Source organism: Podarcis vaucheri (assembly GCF_965113315.1).
Source record: "Podarcis vaucheri genome assembly, chromosome: 14".
NCBI classification, from domain to species: domain Eukaryota; kingdom Metazoa; phylum Chordata; class Lepidosauria; order Squamata; family Lacertidae; genus Podarcis; species Podarcis vaucheri.
In genome coordinates this window covers 49,033,314-49,045,880 of record NC_138752.1, presented here as the reverse complement: position 1 = coordinate 49,045,880, position 12,567 = coordinate 49,033,314, and the positions used below count along the sequence as shown (strand labels likewise).

General features: G+C 46.2%; 1 protein-coding gene across 4 annotated transcripts in view; it reads left to right on the top strand.

Moving 5' to 3' along the window:
• Positions 1–12,567, top strand: part of MYO15A (myosin XVA) — a 115,763-nt gene that overhangs the window by 23,457 nt on the left and 79,739 nt on the right. For all 4 annotated transcript variants that reach the window (XM_082199565.1, XM_082199564.1, XM_082199566.1 and 1 more), the window contains exons 8-18: positions 1,351–1,417; positions 3,066–3,179; positions 3,400–3,561; positions 5,100–5,213; positions 7,480–7,538; positions 7,692–7,815; positions 8,725–8,820; positions 9,182–9,313; positions 9,887–10,012; positions 10,412–10,489; positions 12,158–12,312. In XM_082199565.1, coding sequence (XP_082055691.1) covers positions 1,351–1,417; positions 3,066–3,179; positions 3,400–3,561; positions 5,100–5,213; positions 7,480–7,538; positions 7,692–7,815; positions 8,725–8,820; positions 9,182–9,313; positions 9,887–10,012; positions 10,412–10,489; positions 12,158–12,312 — 1,227 coding nt within the window. The remainder of the gene's footprint in view (positions 1–1,350; positions 1,418–3,065; positions 3,180–3,399; positions 3,562–5,099; positions 5,214–7,479; positions 7,539–7,691; positions 7,816–8,724; positions 8,821–9,181; positions 9,314–9,886; positions 10,013–10,411; positions 10,490–12,157; positions 12,313–12,567) is intronic.

Below are 12,567 nucleotides of genomic sequence, written 5' to 3'. Positions count from 1 at the left end.
CAAAGTGTTGGTGCTGACCTTTAAAGCCCTAAACGGCCTCGGTCCAGTATACCTGAAGGAGCGTCTCCACCCCCATCATTCTGCCCGGACGCTGAGGTCCAGCGCCGAGGGCCTTCTGGCGGTTCCCTCATTGCGAGAAGCAAAGCTACAGGGAACCAGGCAGAGGGCCTTATCGGTAGTGGCGCCCGCCCTGTGGAACGCCCTTCCAGCAGATGTCAAAGCGATAAACAACTACCTGACATTCAGAAGACATCTTAAGGCAGCCCTGTTCAGGGAAGTTTTTAACGTGTGATATTTTATTGTATTTTTGGTTTTTATGGAAGCCGCCCAGAGTGGCTGGGGAGGCCCAGCCAGATGGGCGGGGTATAAATAATAAGTGGCTCCCTGCTTGGGAAATACTCTCCCCGATGGGGTTCACCTGGTGCCAAGTCTCATGTCTCTCCAATGCCTGATCAGCAACTTTTTATTTACCCAGGCCTTTTTATAAAGTAGCTATTAGATCTGCTTCAGCACTGCTGCTACTTATTTTACCTTGCTTTGCTGCTTAGCATCAGATTCTATAGTGTTTTGGGACGCGGGTGGCGCTGTGGCACCTATGCAAACCACAGTTTGTTGTTACAACTGACTCAAGCTTCTGGGAATTATGGAATTGGGGATGGCTGCCACAGCCCTGGCCTGGCCCTGTTGATATGTTGGTGCACAATATGATCTTCCTTTCTCATGGCACCTCAGGTTTGAAATAATAGAAAGTACCTTCTACTGGGTCCAGGATCCTATAGTTGTAAATCAGGCTGGATATTTATTTATTTTTCTATTATGTTTTTAATGTAATTTTACTGGTGTTAGCTGCCCTGAGCCCGGCTCTGGCCGGGGAGGGCAGTGTATAAATAAAATTATTATTATTATTATTATTATTATTATTATTATTATTATTAATGAGACTGTGTCTTGTCAGAATGTAGAAGTGTTGTAAGCCAAAAATAGCTGATCTCCTGAGTTTATGCCAATAAAACTAAGAAATGTGAGGAGTCAGGATTCCAACATTGTTTATTGCAAAGCAATAGGTTGCAGTCGGATCATTCCACAAAACTGCAACACCACCCGGTGGTCCAGGCAGTGGTGCTTATAAAGTTTCAAACAAAGTATTTCAATTTTCACCAATTTTCACCAGTCATATACATCATTACCTCATTTCATGATTAATATCCATGTGCAATAAGCACTGGCAATTTCTGCTGGTTAAGTTCTGATTCCCACCGTGTTGTGTTACATTGTGTTAGAGTGCATGTTGGGAACCTGTGTTACGGGACGGAAAAGACCCAACACAAGTATTAAATTTTGTCTCTGCAGCAATGGGTTCATTTGTGGTGCCATTACTTCGCAGTACCTTCTGGAGAAATCAAGGGTCGTCTTTCAGGTTAGGCTCTGTACTTCTCCTTCATTTCCCTAATAATCTTCTGTTGTAAGCAAGGGCCAGCTTTTAAAAAAGAAAGATGGCTCCTCCATCTACTTTGCAGGTGTCCTGTGGCCAAGCTACTGAGTCATTTCCCTGACTTGTAAAATGTTGCAAGCTGGGAGAGAACTCTTAGGAGAAAGATGAGCTTTTCCCAAGAGTTCTGCAAGAGAGTTTGGAAATAGCAGGCCAGTTCTAAATCTATCTTTCTATTTATTAATTGCATTTATATTATATTCTCTTTTTTTATCCAAGGACCTCTTTTTTAAAAAATTAATTTGTATTATGCCCTCCATCTGAAGATCTCCGGGTGGTTCACAGTTGACATACGTGGTTCTTCCTCCTTCCTCATGAGTTTCCTTGTGAGTCTCCCAGGTTCAAGTCTTACCCTCAAACCACTACACCACACTGGCTCCCATCAATCCAACAAAAGGACACCTGCCACTTGACTGGCATTTTAGTATCATAGAATTGTAGAGTTGGAAGGGACCACAAGGGTCATCTAGTCCAGTGTTTTTCAACCTTTTTTGGGCAAAGGCACACTTGTTTCATGAAAAAAAATCACGAGGCACACCGCCACTGTGTGCGGAGAGGGAGATGTCAGAGCCCCGCTGCTCTCTATGGGGAATCGGATGAGAGCGGACTATATATATATTGTCAGGGGTTCAGGAGCAGAGGCACAGGAAAGGGAGGAAACAGAGAGTGAGGGGGAGGAATCCGAAGGAGATATGAGCGATGACAGCGGCCCGAGATCTCCGAGTCTTTCCAGTGAATCGGAAGACTCACAGAAAGGAGCGCCAGTGGTCAGAGCAAGGGGGGGACCCAGGGGGACGCCCCAGGAAGAAGGGACCAGAGGGGACTCAGAGAGCAGCAGTTGGAAATCGGGGCCAGCTTCCCCAACAGAGCGCAGTAGGGAGGAAGGGTGCCAGGTATCGGGATCCGGCAGCTCGCCGCAGGAGGGAGGGCATGAGTCAGGACTGGCCACACCTCCATCGGGGAGCGAGGAAACGGTCGAGAGGAAGGTGGAAGGTTGGGCGCGCGCGCCAAGTTCAAATACACAGGAAGGTGGCACAGTAAGCAGCCCTGAAAGGGAGCCGGGTCCCAAAGCCCGCCGCAAGGAGGGAGAAGGGTCCGGGGGGTCAGCGTCAGAAGAGTCCAGGAAGGAAGAGACCCCGGGGGGCAGAGGGACCCAGAGAAGAAGGGAAAGACGGAAGAGGTGGAGTAAGGCTAGGGTATTAAGTTGGTGTACAGGAGGCGGAGACTCAGACGGAGCTTCGCCGGTCTAGCTTCTAAGACGTAGAGCTGCACACTGCGGCTTGAAAATGGAAGCTGTAACACAATAAAGACTTTTATACAGTGTTGCCGGCTAGCGTGGTCCTCTGTGAGCTGGGATCTGGAGGCAGCTCTGACATATATATATATATATATATATATATATATATATATATATATATAGTTTAAATTAGACATCAGCTATTCATACAAAAAAATTATGTATCGCTATTTAAAAATAAATAAATCAGCACATAAATGAAATCTGTCTCATGCTGTTTCTATGTCCATATTTGTCCTGGTAATGATTCCCTCTTGTATTCCCTGCCTTGCCATATAGTCCAATAACGAACGGAACTACCATATATTTTACGAGATGCTGGCTGGCCTTCCTGCTCAGCAGAAGCGGAAATTCGGCCTTCAAGAGGCAGAAACATACTATTACCTGAACCAGGTATGGTCCTCTCCTTGAAATGCCTATGGAACAGAAGGAGAAAAGTGCTGGATATTATTCTTACAAATACCCAAACATTTCAATCAAGGAGGAATGGTGCTCTGTCCCAGGTGGTGGTCCCAATCAGACGAGGGTCTTGACCAGGGGCAGAGAGCCTTTTTCACCCCCAGGGTCTGCATTCCCTTGCAGGGAACAAATGCCTTCCTTTCATCGTATGTAGGGAGGCAACTGCGAGATCCCTGGCAAGGTGGACACTGAGGATTTTCACCGGTTGCTCGACGCCATGGAAATCCTGCACTTCACTGCCCATGATCAGGACAGCATCTTCCGCATGTTGTCTTCCATTCTACACTTGGGGAATGTCTACTTTGAAAAATACGAGGTTAGTTACTGGGATGGAAATGTAAGTCTAGTGTGCATTCTAAGGAAAGGCTAAAAAAACACACCTATAAACCACTCCACTTCTTCTTCCAGAGTGAGGAAGCAGGAAGCTTAGAGATGTAGTCTGGTTGGCTGTGTGGTGCCTTGATGTTTTCCTCCTGACTACGTGGTCCCTGACTGCCTGGATCATGTAGCCAGCAAGAACTTTTAATTGTATTGGTGCAAAGAGGGGGGAGGCAAGCAAGAGCGAACCAGTGTGAAAAATGTAAATTGGAGTGTGGGGAGGTCAACTCCCATTTTCACACATGAAAACTGGGCAAAGCTGACCCAGTGTGTGGCTGCTGTGAGAAAGGCAAATCCCATGCTGGGGTTAGCTAGGAAAGGAATTGAAAATAAAACTGCCAATATCATAATGCCGACTAAACAAATCAATGGGGCGGCTGCATTTGGAACACCATGTACCGTTCTGGTCGCCTCATCTCAAAAAGGGTATTGTAGATGTATATTTTCAGAACCCACCTGGTTTTTATGAACATAGATTGCTTCAAACTGCTTTGAATATTGTTTTAATGTTGTAACCTGCCCCGGGACCTTAGGGTGAAGGGCAGGTAATAAACAGACAAATATACATAGTAACTAACTAACTAACTAACTAACTAACTAACTAACTAACTAACTAACAAATATTACAATTGGAGAAAGTTCAGAAAAAGACAACTAAAACAATCAGGCAAATGGAGTGACTCTATGAAGAAATGTTGCAGCATTTGGGACTTCCAAGTATAGCGAAAGAGGTGGCATAATACTTCCAAATTTATAAAATGATGCTTGTCATGGGGAAAAGGAATAGAGACAAGTTTTTCTCCTTCTCTTGTTGGACGCAGTGCCAGATTGCCAAAGAGACAGAGTAGGCACCTGCCTATGGGCTCCAAACCTTTTGGGGGGGCCCACGACAACAGATCAAAATAATATTGATTTGATTTTGAAACGGAGTTAAAAGTTCAAGCTTTCTTAGTTCAATGTTATCCCACTAGAACCTGCACACAAGGGCTCCCCCAAGATTTTGACTGCCTAGGGGCCTCAACAGGGTTTAATCCGGCACTGGTTGGATGGCCAATGATGCTGACTGCTGAAAAATATAGGACAAATAAATTAAACAAAGGACTTCTTATGCAATACAATGTTAACCTTTGGAACTCACTCCCACAGGAGGCAGTCGTGGTCACCAAATTGGATGGCTATAAAATAAGATTGGACAAATTAATGGAGGAGAGAGCTGTCCGTGGTTACTTGCCATGATGGCAAGAGGCAATAATGCTCCTGAATACCAGTTGCCACAAGAAGGGAATGTGCTGCTCTTGGGTCCTCCTTGTGGGTTTCCCACAGGCACCTGATTGACTTCTGTGGCAACCAGATGCTGGAGGAGATGCTGCCTTATCCAGCAGCCTGTTTTTGCTGTATGTTCTTGAATGTCAACCATAAATAAATATAAGGTCGCCCAGCCTCTTTGCAAACATGCCTTGACTTGGTGCTTTGCAGACAGATTGCCAGGAGGTGGCTTCGGTGGTGAGCGCCCGGGAGATCCGCGTTGTGGCTGATCTGTTGAAAATCTCCCCCGAGGGCTTGCAGAAGTCCATCACCTTCAAAGTGACGGTAAAGGGGCAGGCAGCCCTGAGTGCGGAGGTGGGAGGATGGGCATTGAAGGGCAGCTGTCTGCTGCTCTGCTTCCAGGCCAAGAATAGTTAAAGGACTCTGGTAGGGACCCTACCAGAGAGGAATGGCAGATTAAGTTGATGTGTTATGCCGAATTGGCAAAAATGACCAGAAGAATCAGGAATCAGGAAGACCAAAATTTCAATAAGGAATGGGGGAAAATTATAATTTATCTTAAAAACCATTGTAAACAATTAAAACTGTTAGCAGGGCTGGAATAACACTTGTAGTTTAATGGTGAATTTTGGAGATGATGGAGATGTCAAATATTTGGATTATTATAAAAGATGCAGGAGGAAATGACTAACAATAGGACCCCCAAAGGGGACGAGGGAAGTCCAGGAGATTCCTTGGAATCTTCTTTCTATGTTATATATTGGATATGTGATTGTAAAACTTTGATTTGAAAACCAACCAAACAACAACAATAACAATTAAAGGGCTCAGGAGGCAGAGACCCTTTTATTCTTACCTGGAATTCTGAACTGCTTTTCATAATAATAATAATAATAATAATAATAATAATAATAATAATAATAATAATTTTATTATTTATACCCCACCCATCTGGCTGGGTTTCCCCAGCCACTCTGGGCAGCTTCCAAAAGAGTATTAAAATACTGTGATACATCAAACATTAAAAGCTTCCCTAAACAGGGCTGCCTTCAGATGTCTTCTAAAAGTCTGGTAGTAGTTGTTCTCTTTGACATCTGGTGGGAGTGCGTTCCACAGGGAGGGCGCCACTACCGAGAAGGCCCTCTGCCTGGTTCCCTGTAACTTGGCCTCTCACAGTGAGGGAACCACCAGAAGGCCCTCGGCGCTAGACCTCAGTGTCCGGGTAGAATGATGGGGGTGGAGACGCTCCTTCAGGTATACTGGACCGAAGCCGTTTAGGGCTTTAAAGGTCAGCACCAACACTTTGAATTGTGCTCGGAAACGTACTGGGAGCCATTATAAAAAAACAACAACCAAAAATCTGGAGTGTTGAATATTTTGTGCTGCTTCTATGCAATGCATCTATTTGTCACCTTTAATTATAGAATCATAGAATTGTCGAGCTGGAAGGGCCCCAAGGTTCATCTAGTCCCACGCCCTACAATGCAGGGCCTCCTGCTCAGAGCTGTTCCTGGGTTGTCTCGAACCACCAGCCTCTGGGTTAACAGCCAGATGCACTGACCCACAGGCGGGCTCTATTGTTTGTCTGTTAGTTTTTAATTATTATTATAATAAATTGTGCTCTTAATATTTTGTTGTAAGCTGCCCAGGGAATGTTTGTTTATTATGGGCTTCTATATAAACGTCACCATAAATTATAGTAATAATAGGCATGGTTACTCAGCAGGTTGCTCAGGGAGGGACAAGTGCTTCCCTTTCCTTAGTGATGAATTGCTTAGACCAAAGAGGGTTGCTATGCCCTATATGTTACATTGCAGGAAGGAGAATGTGGTCACCTGACTTCTTGGTAAAAAGGCTCTGCCTAGAGGTATCTCATTGATTACTGCAGTCATCCTTGCCCCCCAGCCAGTTGACCTGGTGGGACAGTGGATGGACTCAAGAGCTTCCAGTTTGAGCCCAGCAGCACCTGTGGATTAGGACGGGGGATAGATAGATAAAACTTTATTCACAGTAGCCAATGGCCATAGCAACAGTAAAACATTACAGTATACGCAGAAAGGGAAATTTGATATAAGAGCACAATTTAAAGTCCTGAATCAGCAGCCAGTTAGTGGCTCTTATTCTGATCGCCCCTGCTATGAACCTAGCAACCTTTGCTGTTTTCTGCTCATTTTGATCTGATAGAAGAAAGGACATTGTGGCAGTGGTTGAGCGCCCTGGGATGCTTAGTAGGAGTGGGGTGATGATCTTGTTCCTCAGGTCTTTGTAGAGAGTGCAAGACAGGAGGACATGTTCCGCTGTTTCGGTGCTACCATCTCCACAGGGGCAAAGACGTTTCTCAGGCAGGATCTTTTGGAATCGACCCTCAAGTACCGCAGATGGCAAAACATCCAGTCTTGCAAGTGTAAAAGCACGTCTGTATTTTGGGATAATAAGTTTGTGCAGATATGGGGCCAGAGAATCAAAATGGAAAGATGTTAAGACAGGGGAGATTCCATGAAGTGGTGGTGGGGGGGACATGATATTTTGTGTGACTGGTACCAACCATCGGAGGGAGGCCATCTTTCTTCTTCCTTCGCTTTCTCAACAGGAAACCATGAGAGAAAAGATATACACACCCCTCACTGTCGACAGTGCCGTTGATGCCAGGTAAGCAGAAGCCCCATCCATCTCCACAACCGTAATGGAGAGAGCCATGTGTAAATACTGCCACTCACCCTCAGCACCCCTGCTGGTGGCCTTGTCTTCTTCCATTTCTTTGCCCACAGCGCTTGTGCATGTGTTCTTTCCTCTTTCCCTCAGAGATGCCATTGCCAAGATCCTCTACTCCTTGCTCTTCAACTGGCTCATCGACAGGATTAACAGGCTCACCTACCCCAGGCAAGATACCCTGTCCATCGCCGTCTTGGATATCTATGGCTTTGAGGTGAGGGAAGAAGCGTTCAGCCAATTACAACCGGGGCCTTCCCCAGAAACTGCTATTTGGTGCCCAACACAAATGTCCCTTGACAAAGGACCTAAGATACAGGGGAGGAGAAGGATGGAATAACACACACACACACCCCCAGTGCCCCCAGAATAGTGCTTGCCACGTCGAGGTGGTTGGTGTTCTCTGGGACTAACTGGGTGGAAGCAGGGCCGGATTGAGGTTTGATGAGGCCCTAAGCTACTGAAGGTAATGGGGCCCTTTATACGTCCAGCTGTCCTTTAACAACAACAAATTGTCACTGTTTTTTGTGTTGAATGTATGCTAGATGGTAATTTATGGACCTAACAGGTATCTAACGACATTTGCACATAACAAAATATGTGTTTTATCAAAGCGATTTATTTTTTATCTTATATTTTGGAGATGTACATCCAGGTTTTTTTCCTTTAAGTTTTTTGGGGATCCCCCAAGAGAGTGGGGCCCTAAGCTATAGCTTGTTTAGCTTATACATAAATCTGGCACTGGGTGGAAGGCAGGGAGCCATAGTGAAAAACAGGCAGAGATAACTTATGTTCGTTTTGCCTCCATCCTCCTCCCTGATGGGTTCTTCATGGGGCAGCACTGAGACCAAGGAGGGGGAAGCCAGCAGGCAGAACCACCTACTGGACTTTAAGAAAGGCAGGAGGCAGGTATGGGCTGGCAGAGGACAGACAGAGACTAGTGGGGCCGTGCCCTGCTTGCCCCTGATGAACAATGGCTGCTGCTTCTGATATTCCCAGAGGCAGGCTCAGTTCGAGAATGGCAGGCTGGGCTATGGAGCTCTTCTCCTCTATACTGGGTAACCTCAAGTAGCCTTTTGCTCTGCATGTACACATTTTTTAAACTCACGGTCTGAATTTTGAATAGGATCTGGGCTTCAACAGCTTTGAGCAGTTGTGCATCAATTACGCAAATGAGTATCTCCAATTCTTCTTCAACAAGATTGTCTTCAAGGAGGAGCAGGTGAGGCCAGAATCCACCATCACCACCATTCTTGGGATTTTAGGGCATCACATTTTTTGATGGATCTGCTGCTATGTTGCACTGTGTGTGTGTGTGTGTGTGTGTGTGTGTGTGTGTGTGTGTGTGTGTGTTTAATGCTGATATGTTTTATTTTCCTGTTTGCTCTTTTTGTTATAGCTTGCTATTTTTGGTCATTTGTTTTTAAATGATGTGTGTCCCCTTGGAAAATTTGTCACAGGCAGGATGCAAATATCAATAAATAAGTAAATGAAAGCAGCTGGAGCTGCAGGCGTCAGTTCATTTGGTGAGGGTGGAGGGGCAGCAGATACAAATCTAACTAATAAATACATTCTGCATTCAGGAGGAATATATCCGGGAGCATCTTGAGTGGAGAGAAATACCTTTCAATGACAACCAGCCTTGCATTGACCTCATTGCCCAAAGGCCTTATGGGATTTTAAGGATCCTGGATGACCAGAGCAGTTTCCCTCAGGTACCACTTGGTGCTGCATAGAATCCATGCATAATTTTTTTTTAAAAGTCCGTTCTAGTCGCAGGATGACAACTAACTGCTTTTGCTCAGAAGCACCTTCCCCATGTATTCATTTATGGAGGCAAGGGAAGCAATTATCCCCCTTTGAGGGGGTGGCACTCTTTCTATGATCAAAGAGCCTTGGAATGAAAGCACCAGAATTTCTGGAAGCAAGCGTTGGCCAATGTTTCATGTCTTCATAAATACTGTGGTTGGATCATTCAACGACTCTCAGTGCAAAAGCAAAGCGTAGCGGCCTGTCTTTCAAAGAGTCTGTCCCTTGCATCTCTGTTTGAGTCACCATTCTGGGCTCACGCAGCAGAGGGACTTGTGCAGAACCATGGTGAATGGCTCTAGAAGGTGGCCGGTTCTTCCTCTTTCACACTCAAAAAGTGTGCCTCGTCTGTCTCAGTGGTAGACGCCACTGGCCTAAAATGGAAAGTGTTTGCAGCAATGGTGAACTTGAATGTCGTCCACTGGGTGGACAACATGGGGCACTGCTAGTCTGACCCAGTTATTCCTCCACCTTGCCAGGCCACGGATCACACATTTCTCCAGAAGTGTCATTACCACCACGGCGCCAACCCGCTTTACTCCAAACCGAAGATGCCGCTACCCGAATTCTCCATCAAGCACTATGCTGGCAAAGTCACCTACCAGGTGAGACACCGGGTGGTTGGGAAGGAGCAACACAAAGAGGAAGAACAGGGTACATTCTGCACACATAAGGTGCTTGGTGCCCGGGACCCCCAGCCTCCAGCCCCTCCTATGCCACTGTCACCCTGTTTCCACTGCAAGCCTGGCAGACTGTGCTCTGTGCCTTCACAGCACCATCTGGGCTGCAGCTCCAGCCTGCCTAGGCATTGCATCAGCTGGCCCTGCCAAGATCAGAGTGGCACTGAGGAGCAGTTATTATCAGGGCAGCAGTTTCAGCCCCGCGTAGCACAGAAAGTAAGGGCGCCTGGGCCAGACTTCTCCCTGCTTTGACTGGAGAGGTGCTGCACACATAGACTATATTTTGGCTCAGAAAATATAATGCATTTCTTAACCCCACTGCAGGTACACAAGTTCTTGGATAAAAACTACGATCAGGTTCGCCTGGACGTCCTGGAGCTTTTTGTCAACAGCAAAATCAAAGTAGGTGTTTTGGGATGGCCTCAGGTCGGCTGGCTCCAGTGCTTCTGATGGCTTCTGTGTTTGGAAGAGTAGGGCAAAGCAGTGTGGTGTGGCTGTTGTTAGTAGCGTCACCCAAATAATACAGATGGAGTCCAGAGAGAAAAGAGACTGATAAAACTTAACTGGGTTAATTGAACCAACAAAACAACAACCACATAATATGAAGAGAAATAAACATAGAGGTAATGTCTTTCTTAATTCGGGCCTTGTTCATAGCAGGAAGACATACAACAACACAAACAGGAAGGAAAAAGTTCCCTCAGAACTGCACAGCCAATGAGAGCATGAGTTACCTCAGCAAGCATCATGCCACGCTGCCTGGTTGCTAAGCAACACCTCCACCTATTCCCCCCCCCCCCCGCTGCTCATTGACTTTAACACTAATTGAATTAACCCTTAAGTTACACACGGAATTATCTCCGCTGTTGCACTTCCAACAGTGGTGGGAAGCATAGGAATGGGGACTTGCAGATATGGGTTGTCTAAATGGGTGACAATTAAAGGTCATTCCTGGCTTCACTGATTGACCTTGGAGCAGTCACTATCTCTCTGCATAACCTACTTTGCAGGGCTGGTGTACATCCAGGTGATTGAACATTTTTTGTCCTGAGGGGCATATTGGCCGATCCATTCAGGGACCCCACACCAGGGGTAGGTATGGCCAAAATTGGCAGTGGCCAACTCCCTCACACATACTTGCACTCATGCAAACACAAACCCACACGCCTAGATCTCTCTGCTCAGCTGATCTGTGTATATTAGCTTAAGGAAAGTTACTGCCATCTCCGTGTTCATCAAATTATGAATCTGATGACCAGGGAGGGGCAGATTTGCATGCCCATCAAGGTACAGTGCTGGATGGAGAGGTTTAAATGTCTCTGCACTCCCCAGGGGTTGCTTCTGTTTTTATTTATTTATATTTTTGACCCAGCTGCAAAAATAGATGAGGTATTGGGTAGGGGAGAAATATCAGACCTCTCAACCACTCCTGGTCTACACTATTCTCACCTAGGGATGGGGAAGGAATCCGTCCAGTACGGCACTGATTCTAACGCTAACCTGTTTAATTAATAACTTTCCAGACGACTATGAGGATCAGAGCATAGCTTATCCTTTGAAAGTCACACTTCTCCTAACCTTGCAGTGCAGTTTTCCAGCCCCAAAAACGTGTGCATGCAGGGAAATAAATGCCTAGAAATACTGCACTGTACTACTTTATTGCAGTGTACTGAGGAAAATTGCTTGCCAATTGCATCTGCTAGACCGAATGGTGTATAAACACAGGTGTATCAGGGGAAATGCACAAGAAAATGAGTGTCAATGTTCATGCAAACTATTTTTTTAAAAATCACAATCTGATCTTGAAATGGGGCAAACTAATTTAAGATGGGGTGGGGGGAAGAAACTAAGACGGACAGATCCATCCATCCTTATAATCTATCCCTGTTCTCATTTCATCCTCACGACACCCATGCGAGGTAGGTTAGGCTGGCAGAGAGTGGCTTGCCCAAGATCCCCCAGCAAACGTCCTCCGTTCAGGGAGAGCTGGATGAAAACGGAATGAGTTGCGAATGTTCCGCCGGCTCCCAAAATGTCCCCTACAACATGTCTCCTCTGCTCTTGCCCCAGATGGTGGCCAACCTGTTCTACAGCCATGCCCAGCTGATAGCTCAGCAGAAGACCATGATGGGGAGAAGCAGCACCAGCAGGCGGAAATTTAAGTCCCACACGGTGGCAGCGAAATTCCAGCAGTCGCTTTCGGACCTCGTGGATAAAATGGAGAGGTGAGTGAGGAAGGCATAGGGCAAGCACTTGTGTGAATAGCTTTTCAAATTGCTGGCATGGGAGGCCCATGAACCGGATCAGGACCCTGGCAGGCTGGCAGGCAAGGGAGTCCAAAACCCTCTGTTCCGGGTTCTCTTCCAGCCCTGCCCGGAGATGTCAGGGGTTGAACCTGGCACCTCTTCTTGCAAAACAAAATAAAAAAATTCCTTCCAGTAGCACCTTAAAGACCAACTAAGTTAGTTCTTGGTATGAGG